Source organism: Xyrauchen texanus, chromosome 44, assembly GCF_025860055.1.
Source record: "Xyrauchen texanus isolate HMW12.3.18 chromosome 44, RBS_HiC_50CHRs, whole genome shotgun sequence".
In the NCBI taxonomy this organism is placed as follows: domain Eukaryota; kingdom Metazoa; phylum Chordata; class Actinopteri; order Cypriniformes; family Catostomidae; genus Xyrauchen; species Xyrauchen texanus.
In genome coordinates this window covers 5944343-5958662 of record NC_068319.1, presented here as the reverse complement: position 1 = coordinate 5958662, position 14320 = coordinate 5944343, and the positions used below count along the sequence as shown (strand labels likewise).

At 37.4% G+C, this 14320-nt stretch overlaps 1 protein-coding gene across 2 annotated transcripts in view; it reads left to right on the top strand.

The window, feature by feature from the left end:
- The window catches only part of LOC127637056 (DNA repair protein XRCC4-like), a 51368-nt gene that overhangs the window by 7573 nt on the left and 29475 nt on the right, over window positions 1-14320 (top strand). For both annotated transcript variants that reach the window (XM_052117911.1, XM_052117912.1), the window contains exons 2-3: window positions 2203-2345; window positions 2428-2621. In XM_052117911.1, the coding sequence (XP_051973871.1) occupies window positions 2203-2345; window positions 2428-2621 (337 nt within the window). The remainder of the gene's footprint in view (window positions 1-2202; window positions 2346-2427; window positions 2622-14320) is intronic.

The following is a 14320-nucleotide window of genomic DNA, read 5'->3' as shown; positions in this document are numbered from 1 at the left end:
CGCACTATTAATTGCAAGTGATCAAATCAGATTTGCGCGTTCAGACATAACCAACCTATCTGCATGGGTTGCTTTGGTAGAGACCCACTTGACGATGCTTTGAAAACAGATGTGGGAAAAATGGAGGTGCATCATCGCTCTCCAAATAAGTGCGCTGTCCAGTCACGGTGCAGAACTCCTCCATCACACAAGAAAAACTCTGCGATAGAGGAGACTAGTAAATATTGTGATGTTCCGTGCTGCAGTCATCGTTGTTTGTCGCATTAAGAGTGACACAATAGACCATTTGAAATCCGAATTGAGCAGCCAGTGCGTCCGGACTGAGACGCATCTGAAAAAAATCAGATTTCAATCGCATTTGAAAACACCTCCCTATGTGGCTTCAATCAGATTTGGAAAAATCCGATTTCTTGTGTTTTTTTCCTGTCCAGACTACCAAAAACATTGAACTACCGAACAAGGAATTTGTCACACAAAGCTTTTGCACGGCTTCAGAAAACGTATAAATAAATATATATGAACAGTTCGTATGGCTTTTTTGTTGTTGTCGTTTTTAGAGCTTGACAGCTCATGATATATGGAAAAAGATCAAAATGAAGATTCTTCAAAATTCTCCTTTTGTGTTCCACAGATAATAAAATAACAGAAAACACATTTGGAACAACATATTGAGTAAATAATGAGAGAATTAAAATTTTTGGTTGAACTATAACTAAAAAAAAGAACTGTTGAATTCTTTGTTGTTTGTCTCAAAGTCGCATTCTCATATTCTTATTGGCTTTGCTGCATCTGTCATTACCAAGAGTTAAAAATCACCTCTGTGCAGATGTTACTGTAGCTAATGAATGGCTGTCCTGTTCTACAGAGGTTAACGTTCAATTTCTGTAGAGCGTGCATTGTGTCAGTCTTTGAATATGGTGACCCCGCAGTACATTTATGCCACAGTTTGCCCTGAAGTCAAAGTAAAAATAGTAACAATCATTCAAGATGCACGACAGGAGGGAGATAGATGTGAACTGTTTGCTAAGGGTTTCGGACACACTGATTTTTAGTTTGACAAGCGCCATATTCATTTCAACTGACATGTTAACTCACTTGTAATATTTCACATTTCCCCTTGCAACTGGTGATCAGCATAGTGTCAGCCCTGACATAGAGGTTGGAATTTTCTTACACGTCTCGCACTGGACTGTATGCATCCATCCAATTGTGGTTGAGTGATATGGGTTTTTCAATAGCCAAATGCTCATATGTATAGATATAATACAATTTAATGATAGCAAATAAAACGTTAAGAAAATTACTGAATTTAACACTTGTTATATAATTAGTTAGGGTACATTATGTTTACAATATTGTAAAAATATTTAAATGTGTACAATATTGTATGAATTGCTTGGCAGAATAACCACTTCTGTTCTAGGCATTCCAGGTTCAATACAAGTTTGATTACCACAAAAACATTTTCAAAACATTTAGTAAAAATCAAGGTTGCAGTGAGGCACTTATAATGGAAGTGAATGGGCCAATCTTTAAAGGTGAAATGAGAAGGTTTAAAGGTGAAATGAGAAGCTTATAATTATATAAGCATTTACATTAATTCTTCTGTTAAAACTTGTTTATTATTTATAATGTAAAGTACAAGTAATGTATATTTACTGTAAAGTTGTTAGTAATAGTTTTGAAAAAGTTAGTAATCTATTTTATAACACTAAAGTCATGTAAACATTCATATTGTTTATGTCTTGTGGCTATACCTTTGTAACAGGTAATATTTTAACATTTACGGATTGGCCACATTTGCTTCCATTGGTGCCTTACTATGACCTTGATTTTTGCTTTTTTTAAAGAAAATGATGGAACAGTTGAAATACATTTTTGTGGTAATCAACAGTATGCTGTCAATTGTGCTTAACTTGTATTAAATGCGTAAATCGTATCATCTGGTTAATCAGTCTGGCTACAAATTGGTTGATTAATCGGCCTGACTCCAACTTGTGGATCCTAACTTTCAAAATGGCCAAATTTTGTTTAATCAGTCTAACACTACTCAAAACAGCTGATTATTGGCCAATAAATCAGCCTGACCTAAACTGTATATATCAGTACATCACTTCTTAAAATTACAGATTCTGATCATTATAAATGCATTTGGTTACTTTCTGTATTTTTAAGGTCTTTCTTATGTCTATTTTACTGCAGGAGTCGCAGCACCAGTATACGTCAGATATATATCACCTCCGAGCCTCATCGTACATTCTTTCTCAAGCTTGAGTGGGCTGAAGATCTCGGATCTGGCTTTGTCATTCTTCTTTCCGATGGCATTTCTGCGTGGAGTGGTGAAGGTAAAATCACATTTAACTGCCAATAGAATTGCCTTTTGGTTAAAACTGCAGGCCTTTTAAATTGGATGTGTTGTATCATTAGTTTCTGAGGAGGATGTGTCCCGGGAAGCTCAGGAGATAGATATCGAGAGGGACCGGTATGTTTGTGACCTGCACCTGGCTCTGACCGGAGAAGGACTGGTAGCGGAGGGGGAGTACTCCTTCCACCTGGCACCTGAGAGACCCGGCAGCCCCCTGCTGCAGCTGTCTTATGAGAAGATGCAGAGTGACATCTTGGTGAGTGGCATGCCTGAGACTGACACACTGCACATTGGGATGTAATAGTCTTGCTGACTGACACGCACCTGCATGGTATGCGGCCAGGGTCCGAAATTAACCACCAAGTGTGTAAATATTTGTTTTTTTAAATGAGCGGAAACCCTGCATAATTAGGCTGGTTTTGTTTACAATAGCTGTGTTCTTGCAGTCAAAAAATACTTCCTTCATTCCTTCATCACATTCCTTTCATCTTTACATTTTTCCTTCCATTCCATTACTACTTTCCATTCCTTTCTTCCTCCTCCTTTCCTTTCCATTAATGCCATTCTGTCCTTCGTTGTTCCTTCTTCCTTTTTTCCTTTCCTCCTTTCTTTCTTTCTTTCTTTCTTTCTTTCTTTCCTTCCTTCCTTTTTTATTTTCTTCCTGTTCTTCCTTCCTCCGTTGTTCCTTCTTCCTTTTTCCATTCATTCCTTCTTTCATTTTTTATTTTCCTTCCTTCCATTCCATGCTCCTTGCTTTTTTCCTCCTTGCTTTTTTCCATTCCTTTCTCCTTTCTTTCCTTCCTTCCTTCCTTTTTAATTTTCTTTTCCCTTCATTTTTTCTTTCTCTTTTCCTTGCTTCCATTCCATTTATTCCTTGCATTCCATCCTTCGTTCTTCCATTTCCTGCCTACATACCTTCCTTCCATTCATTCCTTCCTATGTTGCTTCCTTTCTTTTTTCTCATTCCTTCCTTCCATTCTGTCTATTCTTTCTTCTTTCTTTCTTTCATCCATACCATTCCTTCCTTCTGTCCTTTTCTACCTTTGCTCTTGTTCCTCTGTGGGAATATTAATGGACAAGAGAGGGCTATGCAATCTCCATTTGTTTGAGGCTCTACTCGACCTGTGATTGGCATAAATCACTATCAACACTCATCCATTCGCAGAGAACTACCGCTCTTTTATGTCAAGCTTTAAAAGAGGTATCCCCTGTTTAATGTCTTTCCAAGCTAGAAGGTCCCGAGGAAATCCAGTATCTTGGAAGCTTTCAATAAAGTATAAAGTTAAGGCTTACTGTGTTACACTGCCAGTCAGTTGAGACACACTTACACATTTTTTTTATCATTACTATTAGGGATGTGCAAATCTACGTATTTCCATAATCAACTAGTTGTCGGTTGTTTGAATGACTAGTATACAGACAAATGTGTTATAATAGTAAGGATAACAATGGGATCTGCCGGTCTCCTTGTTTCATCCCAACCTACAATTATGTCACTGATCACTGGGAAAGCACAACAGTGTGTTATGTAATGTGTTTGTTATGAATTTCAAATAAAAAAATAATTCCAAAGGTCCAAAATATCCCACAACGCACACATATGCATATGCCTTGTTGTCAACACACCCCCCGCGACCCCCGCATACAACAGTTTCTATTATTATACGATATAACTTTTAAAATGTGCAAGTGTTTCAATGTATTTCACCCTAATCAGTAGTGGCACCTTCGCTTCCCCCTCCCCCTCTCTTTCGCTCTCACACAAACTCACACACACACTTTGGAACAAAGGCAGTGCACCCCTGGGGCTCAGTGGGGTTGTAAACAGTTGTTTAGCAAAAGAAAAGCTATTGACCTGTTTCAGTGACGTCACTTTTTCCTTCAGCCGCCATCAGCGAGAGTAAACTATATAAAGGAAAACCTCAAAAAATGCTTTTGATCCATGGCAAGTCCAAATGTGTATTGAGGTCTGAGGTCTGCACAAATATTGCCAAATGTGACTTTTTGCAGACATTAAAATTTTGAAAAAATTTGATCCTCAATTCATCTCCGTACGCCGGCGAGTCCTGATGTGTGACCGGAGAGTACACACGCCTACCGGTATATTACCGTAAACATCTCTTCAGAAGTTGTGTTGCGCCGACTTAGTCACAATATTACAAAATGTCTGTGATGATCCCTTCTGTATGAATGTAACAGCTGCCTTAAACTCATGAAGAACACACAAAGCAACCGATGCATATAGTGAAGAAGACTAATATGTTTACATTGTAGTCTGGTGGTGTAAATAAATTCTGTGCTTCATAATCTTATGATATGTTGTTTATCGACTAACATTAGTATATACACATACAACATATACAGCCGTGGCCAAAAGTATTGGCAGTGACATACATTTTCTGATGGCTCTGATATGCGGACCTTTTGAATGCCACTGTGTTGCACTCCGGTCTATTATTGTCGTAACTCGATGGCACGTAATCGCAAAACGAACCGTGACTGATTGTCTACATGTCTCAGTCACTTCACATGCAAGTAGGCTTTTCTCGGTGCCCTCAAGAAACAAATCGGCCAAATGGGAAAATGTATCAGCCGATAATTCAAGTCAGAATATCGGGCAATTTATCGGCCTCTGCCATATATCGGTCGACCTCTAGTAGTTAAGTTACATACTTTCATTCAAGTGTGTCCTAACCTTTGAGTGGTACTGTACATTTTGCAATGTTTAATTCACCCACCATCATTTCCATCTGAATTATGCTCCTTTCCTACAGTTATTGCAGAAATGTTCTGTTTGTAGTGTAATTACATGGCATAATTTCTGTTGCCTGGAGAAAGATGGCTTTGCCCTAATGTTTGCTTTGTGTAAAACAGGTCTTGGCAGGCCTCAGTGGGTGGTAAATCACATAAGCAGAGGATTCCTTCACTTGTACTGTCTCATTTTGAATTCTACTCCCACCTTAAATAGCAGTCATTACTTTGAAGGGTCATTTTTAAGTGATTAATTAACGGTTTTCTTGAAAGAGTTGTTGATTAGTGGTTGAAGAATGAGACAAATGAACTGTCCAAGAAAGCAAGACTTATCGCTGATATTTTAATCCTTAGTACACGAATATTTGTACTGTCCTCCTCTTCATAGCATGATATATCAAGAAATGTCCATGTCTGAACTTGACGTGTTTTCTGTATGATGGTTTTTGTTTTTCATGTCTTAAATGATGATCATATTTGACTGCATTTTAAAGCGAACGTTTTACATGTTATTGTATTCAGCCAGAGAAAGAAAGTTTCACAGTTTAGGCCTGAAACATGTAGTGAGATTGAGTAATGTAAGATTAAGTTAAAGTTTTTATTGTTTCATGAACAGACATTGTGATTGACGTCTTTGCAAATGAGTCATTGGCCTGTCGAAGCTATTTCTTGCTTTGCATGTGAAAACTGCGTCATTCATTTTTTGCAGCCACAGCAGAGGTGACTAAATGGAAATGGCAAGTGTCTGTTTCAGAAAAAGGGAAAATTCTATTGCGTACACAACTTTGCACAAAAGCTTCTTCGTGATTTTTTTAAGATTACTTAAAAGTTTGCCTGGTAATATTTTGTGGTTATCACATCACTGCTCATACATACAGTATAAAATAAATATTACATAATTTGTAGCACCGATGTAAGTGGTCGAAATTGTTGTGTGTGTTTGTGTGTGCTTTAAATAGATTGTTCACCCAAAAAACATTCTATCATTATGTACATTTTATCATTCCAAACCATTAAGACTTTTGTGGAACTTTGTTTCAAAGGAGAAGTTTAGCAGAATTTTCATGCTGTTTTCTTCCATACAATGAAAACGAATGGGGACCAGATGCTCCAAAAAGCACAATAAAAGCATCACAGAAGTATAGTTAATATGACGTATGCACTGTATTTCAAGTCTTCTGAAGCCGTATAATAGCTTTTTGACTAATTTGACTTGTTATTCACTGAAAATCTTGCTTGACATGGTTACCATTCACTGACCACAGCTAAATAACTCCTTTTGTGTTCCACACAAGCAAGTATGTCATATGGTTGTGGATCGGCATGAGGGCGAGTAAACAATTGCAAAATTTTCATTTTTGGGTGAACTATCCCTTTAAGTACATTAAAATGAACGAGATTAACTACTTTAAAGGTATCACTATAAAATCTAGGCAGAAAGAAAGCTTCTTTTAGGGTCAGTTGAGTTCAATTGTCCTCTCTTTGACTTTGTACAGGGCTTCTGTATGTTCCCACAGACATGTCTGAGCTCCCATGCTGTGATCCATTATTATGCTCTTGAGTAAAGCTGTTCTGGAAATTTGATGGTTTCTCCGCTTGTTTTCTTGGCTCAGTTTACACTTTACAAATCTGCACCAGCGCTCTAAAACACTCTTATGTAAGCATTGTGTCATTCGCATTCAGTTAAGATGTCAGCTAATTAATGGAGTGTTAAGACATGAATGCTCTGTTAGATAGTGCATAAGGAAAGACAATAGGGCTGTAATATTGTTTGAATATTGGGTGAATCTCAGAAATCTTAAGAAACTTTTGTGATGTAGGCTACTTCACCCTAAATGTAAAATAATCTGGGTTTTGCAAGAAAATATTATTATTAAGAATTGTGTGCATTTTAAGCACATTTTACCCCCACATTCTCATATCTGTAATGTAATAAATAAAGAAATAAATTTTATTTACATAGTACATTTGTAAAACACAGTCTTGGTAGATTTTGTTGTACTGAATTATTATTTTGTACTTGATGATTTTACAGGATAATTGTAAATTATACATACACATTACAGTTATGAGTATTTTGGAGGAAAATGCATAATTGTTATGGAAATTCTACATTTATTTTATTTTGGTGTGACATATGTCTTGGACATTACTTTTTTAAGATTATCTCATTTATTATAGTATGCTAGTTTTCAATTCCAGATGCTAGGGGCACAAAACGATTGTTTTTAGTTTGTGGTTTTCTGAACCGTTCCAGTGGTGGTGGTAAAACACAGCTGTGGAGTTCTTCAGTATAACAGCTGAAAGAAGACCCTTAAAGAGTCATGTGTAAATGGTCAGGTTGAGCTTTGTGAAAGCAGGTGTTTGGCCTGCCCGGACAGCTCTGTCACAAAGTGTTTGAAGATGGCACTTTTACTACAGTAACCCTTCAAAAGATTTAGGAACACCATGGCTTCTGTTTCCAAAACCACATATTACTCCTTACTGATGTCCCATACCATGCAGGTGGACTGTCAGTGCAAAAGCTAAAACCGACAATTGAGAAGAAGCATTTGTAAAAATTTAAGTTTACTTAATCCATTGAGAGATTTGGGACTGCATTAATACTTTATGGAGAATTGATGAAACTGGGCAGGGGATTTCCATTTCTCAGCACTCTTTTCATGGGACTGGATTGGGTGAACAAATTTGAAATAAAGTGTTATTTTATGTATTTTTGAGTAAAAGGAGAATAGGAGGATATGTCTTAATGTTTAATGTTCTGGTAAAATGGTATATAAAGAGTGTCTGTTAAGGGTTGGTCACACTACACTTTGTGCTCCATTCATTCCCAATCAAACACATCAGAATTCAGCAGACCGGAAACGCAAGCTCATGCAAAGAAATTGTATATGCTCCAAGTTTCAAGTTTGGTGCACTCTGAACCATGAATTCCTATGACGGGAGGACAATAGAAGATTGAAACATCACACCCTGACCTCTTGTCTCAATTCAAAGGATACATATATCAAAGCTGCGAGTTGTATTGTTGCAGGAAAGTGAGTAGATGATCAATTTTAACATTTTTAATATAAAATTAATTGTTATTTGTGATGTATTATTTACTTTCACCAGAAGTTGTCCCTCATGACATCATATCCTGGTCCGTTGTGTTGTACGGAAAACATGTTCATGCTCAAAGCCTAGTGTGACCGCCCCTTTAGGCATTGTGGTGAAGATTGGTGCTTGTGCTTTGGTTGAGTATGTTCTTTCACGTTGAAGTGCTGCCTAGTTCCATAAGCAGTTGCTATCAAATTGACATTGCAACAGTTTCACTGTCCTTACACTTGCTCACCTGGCATATTCTAGTGATTAATAAAATAAATTAAGTTGGACATAAGAAAATGTATTAAATTAAACTTTATTAAATAAAGTTGAGTTAAAACTACCATAGAACTACCTAATTTAACAAAATGATGTTGGCTCAATAAAAATAACTTGATATGAATGAACAAAATTAAATTGCTTGTAAAAACCTTTCTCAAGTTCACTTAAGTAACGATAATGACTTGTTCATTAACAATTAGGACTGGATAAAAATATCAATTTTCAGATCTTGAACGATCTCGATCTTGATTCTTAAATCCCATGATGCAGCAACCCCCTACAATGTGAGTAAATGACTGGTTTGTAAATTTTCAGATGTCACTCACCAGTGATTGAGTAGTGAAGTTCTGCTCCAAGATCTTTTCAATGCGTGTTAAGAGTAAAAGTTTGGTTTGATGTGTTCAGTGTAATTTATGTCCAAAGACAAGATCCACACAATGCAATTGTCATTGGATAATGTCTCTTTTAATACCCTTTCTTTTCTTTACAGTCTGTTAACTATAAATGAAAATGTAATTCTAATCTCACAGATGAATTAAAGAAGCCATTCCACTGTTGTTAATGTGTGCTAAACCAAGGCACTTCTGTGAGACGCTCGCTCTACTATTCTTAAAGAGACAGTACCAGTTTAGCACATGTTTTACAGATCAATGTAAATACTTGTAAATAGTACACATTTTGCATGCAAACAATAAACATATATATATACCTTAATTTCCGGACTATTGAGCGCACCTGAATATAAGCCGCACCCACTGATTTTTAAATAAAATATTATTTTAAACATAAATAAGGCGCACCTGTCTATAAGCCGCAGGTGCCTACCGGTACATTGAAACAAATTAACTTTACTCAGGCTTTAACGAAACACGGCTTGTAACAAAAATAAATAGGCTTTAACGAAACACGGTGTGGCAGCGGGGCGTGGTCAAGCGCCGTCCGGAGAGAAAAGCGGTAAGGGCGCTTACACCTTAGCTAAATTATGTCTAACACCGGTGTCTAATTTCAGTAAGCATGGGGAGAGCGGCTTAAAAAGGCAGCAGCCACAGAGCTGAGAAAGTGACACACGTCAGTCTAGTGTTGGCGCATAGAAGAATTGAGAAACTTTATAAAATTGAAAGCTGCTGAAAACTGTCACACTGGTGCCCGTGTGACAGTTTTCCCAAGGACACGTGAAGCAGGGCACTTGAAATTAGACACCGGTGTTAGACATAATTTAGCGCAGGTGTAAGCGCCCTTACAGCTTTTCTCTCCCGGACGGGCGCTTGACCACGCCCCCGCTGCCACACACGGCTTGTAATAAAACATTTGCAGTAAATAGTAGCCTACCAAGAAAGTAATTGGTCACTATCTTCCTCGTCCTGTGCACTGAAACCACTGAAGTCATCTCCTTCGGTGTCGGAGTTGAATAGCCTCAGATTTTGTCTTGAGTCAATTCCTCAAGCTGCTGTTTCCAACGTCTTATCATCGACTCATTAAGACCAAGCTCCCGTGCAGCAGATCTATTTCCTTTTCAACAGCCAGATCAATCGCCTTCAACTTGAAAGCAGCATCATATGCGTTTTTCCATGTCTTTGCCATGGTGAGGGTGACAAAATTACTACCGTAATCAGAATGATGGGAAGTTTGAGCGCTTCGATTTAATCTAAACAGTAAACAAAAAAGTTGTTTTGACCTTAACCCGTTCGGCAATTTCATTGGTCTAATGAAAGCTTCACGCTGCCGAAAAACTGAGCACGTCACAGAATATATATATATATATATATATATATATATATATCCATCCATCCATCCATCCATCGATCAACCGCTTATCCTGTGTACAGGGTCGCGGGGCTGGAGCCTATATATATATATATATATATATATATATTTTTATTTTTTTTATAAAATTTGAAAGCGGGAAAAATCCATATATTAGCCGCGTCATTGTATAAGCCACGAGGTTCAAAGCGTGGGAAAAAAGTTGCGGCTTATAGTCCGGAAATTACGGTATATATATTTTACAGTACTGTGCAAAATATTTAGGCACTTGTTGCATAAAAATGTTGCAAAGTGAGGATATCTTAAAAAATAATGCCATAAATAGTTTTCATTTATCAATTTCCATCATGCAAAGTCCCGTATACATAAATTCGGTGTGGCCGCCTTTGCCTTTAAAACAGCACCAATTCTCCTAGGTACACCTGGACACAGTTTTTTCACAGAAGGTGTCTTCCCCGCCCCTAAGCAGCGGTTCTCTTGCTCGAGGTGGTCGGCCGGAAGCCCCTCCCCGCTCGCGGTCTGCAGTCCTCTCTTAACCCCGCCTCTTTTAGCGGCTGTTAGGGGTCTCCCTCCGCCCCTGGCAGCAGCCCTGTCCACTCCAGGCGGTCGGTTAGGAGCCCCTTCTTCCCTCGCGGTCGGCGGCCGTTCCTCCGCTTCCAGACGGCCAGGCTGCTCCTATCCCTCCTCCTTCCTAATGGAAAAGAGGCAAGAACCGGCTTGACAATATAAATTATATTTAATTAAGAACTTAAACAAAAAGACACAAACACACACATATAACGGACAGCTGCCCGTAAAGGCTCTCTCTTTGTCGCACCACCATCTGCAGTCGGCCTTTATCCCTCTCGGAGGCTTGATTAGCCTGATCATGCTCTGCCCTGTCAGAGTAATGTTCATTGTTAGTTCTTAACCAATGCTAACAAATACATCCTTATTTTAACAGTTATAAATATATAATAATTCATAAATTATAGAAATGATTAATATAACTTGTTTATTACTTTTAAAGAAAGTTATTTTAGGATGTTACCGGTTTTGGTTAAAAACTGATGTGCAGCGATGAAAATTGTTTGTTGAAAGAACATTAGTTCCCATATCTGCTGCCAGGTCCTCATTGCCATATTGTGCCTTGATAGGAGACATAGCCTCTCCGAGGTGGCATGAGGTGAGGTTGGTCAGGAAATAAGGATCTGATTGGTTTAAATTGAACAGCCTGTGCTTAAATTCTTAACTGTACCTAGTAGGATTTCAGTTTGCTTTATTAGTTTCTCAAGGTCTTTCATACGGACATTAAGTCAAATAATTGATCCAGTTCACTCCATTTTGTACATTTTTCTGCACCACTTTTCCATACACATGATAATTATATACAATTTGTATAGCCTTTTATATAGTGTATACTACACATTATTTACTTGTACTTTACTGTCTATTTTTTTATACATACACACACTCAATGCCCCAAACATATTTGTAGAAGCTGTAATTGCTATCAGACTGCAAAACCTTAAGGGGGATCTTGATGAAGTAACCCTGCTGTTCCTTGTCTTGTTCCTTCTGCTGTAATTGTTTAGCACTTTTCATGTGTTGCCTCTCAAGCGAGTTGTCTTGTGGGATATGTGGAAGCATTCCTGGCTGTGTGTAGAAGATCATAGCTGTAAACTAGCTTGACAATTATGCTACACAAAACCAAACACCTACCAAACACATGTGGATATATTTAAGCCAAGTCATCATCACAGAAACCGTTTTCTTTACAGTTTCAAAGAATGAAACTAAGAAACAACATTTAAAAAAGTGTGCTAATAGAATAGAGATGTGCAGTAGTGCTGCGTTCATGTCCTGTTGGAATTACTGTTATTATGTTGTTCTGAGATTCTACTGAGGCCTGTTCACGTCCTCGGACTGAGAAATGATTTGTTTCTATGGCATTGCTTATAATGCCAAAATGGATTCTTGTGTGGCTTTGTTGTTGATGACAGTAAAATATAAAATCACTAGATTAATTAATTAAATTATGACATTGGAATTAATTAATAATTAATTAAAAGTTGGAGCTTTCATACATTCTGCATTTACAACTTGTTAATACAAGTTCGAAGATGTCAACGGTTTTTACAAGTTGGAATCATATTACGGTTAACGTACCCAAACGCTCTCAAACGTACCCTTAAAATTAGACCCAAATCTTAATTTTAAGTCACAGTAAAGTTGTATATCACAATATATTTATTTTTATTTAAAATTCAACAGCAAAAAAAGGTTGAAAGTGTTTCATAAAAATAATTGTGAATGCATGAGCCGAAGGAAACCTGCAACTGCACATTCTATATTACTGCAACAAGTTGCAGCGTTGCTTGGCAGCCTTGAACGACATGAACTACTTTATATTACTTGGAGGAAGAATTGTTTATTCTGATAATTCTTTATAATGAATGTAGCTGTTAATTGAATGTTGTTTTTTGAATCATAATTCTGTTTCTAAAATAACCTCTTTCAAAAACATTGTTTTAACTACGACGGTTGACCCCAAAAGTGTCCTACAAATCTGTCTTTGCTTGAAATTATAGTTTAGTCGGAAGGTAAGTAATGAATATTTTTAATGGTTACATGATTGTATGTGGTTATACACTCTTAAACTCCTCTGAAACTTTGGGAGGTCTGCGTTACTCTGTGTGTGGTTTAGTGCATTTGTGGCACCTAGAAAATGAATTTTCCCACAGGGACAAACAAAGATTGGTTCCCAGCGTCCTCGAGGGGATATGATGCCATCTGCTGTGGGTTCGGCTGGCCAGTTGACTGATTGCAGAGATGAAACTGTCTAATACTTTCCAGACCAGCCAGCCATGTTAAGAAACAATGCTCGCTCTGTCAAGAGGCCATTCTCAGTCTCTCAATAGAGGAAAGTTGTGTTTCCTTCTCTCCTCTGGATTGTGGTCATGTTCGATGTGTTCACATCGTATCGGTCATCAAATCTGTATTCTTCAATCAAAAGGGCCAGCAATTTTTTTCTGTGAAGTCCACTTACAATGTTATTCAGTTTTATGCACCCTTTTAAATTACATTGGCCTTTGTTGAACTGTTTTTCAATGTAAACATGCGCTAGATAGACATGTGTATTTAACCACCGTGCCACTTCTAGCTGTTTCAGCATCTCACACATGAACACATTTTTTTTTTCTATTTATTTTTTTCAAAATGATAGCTTGAATCTACTTAAACTATTTCGAAGTATGAATAGCTTCTAGCTTGGCAAGCTACTTTTAAAAATGAGTTTCACCTACACTGCTACTGACATGCATGATTACATCAGTTGTTGAATACTGAATAGGGATAGATATGTAATTACTAATGTGCTCATCGTTCTCCTCAAATTAGGATTTTCCATTCAGTATTGGTTGGTTTAGTAAAATTGCCTACGTTTATATGCATTTATAAATAAAATATAATTTGCCTAGAAAATTGCTTAAATTATAATTTTATGTGACCTCAGAGAACATGAAACTATAACTGTTTTAAGCATAAGGGCATTCGTTTTAGCCACATTAGAGTTTTAAAAGCAGCCTGTGTCCAACAGTTTGGCTTTTCAATGTGAGATAAGTCAACTCTGTCCAAGTTTGTTTCTTAGAAGCTACAGAAACCCAAGTCCAAAACGGTACTTTGAGACATGGAAGTTCTTAGCTCACAACTGGATGCATTAGTCAGTGTAAATTCGGCCAGTTTTCACTTCAAATTCTGGCTAGAAAACTTTCCGTGTGAAGTTACCACTTTGTAAGTTGATGTTTGCACCTTTGTTTTGAAAGAACGCACAATTGGGTGTTTTGGTATACAGTAGCGGTTAGAGGAATAGTTTACCCAGAAATGAAAATTCTGTCATCATTTATTCGCCATCATGGAACATAAAATAAGAAGTTTCACAATATTTATGCTGCTGTTTTCTATAAAACAAAACCATATAGTGACCAGGGACTCTCCAAAAAGACAAAAAAGCACCATAAAAGTGTAGTCAATATGACTTGTGCACTGTATTCCATGTCTTCTAAAGCCATTTGATAGCACTGTGTGAGAAACAGA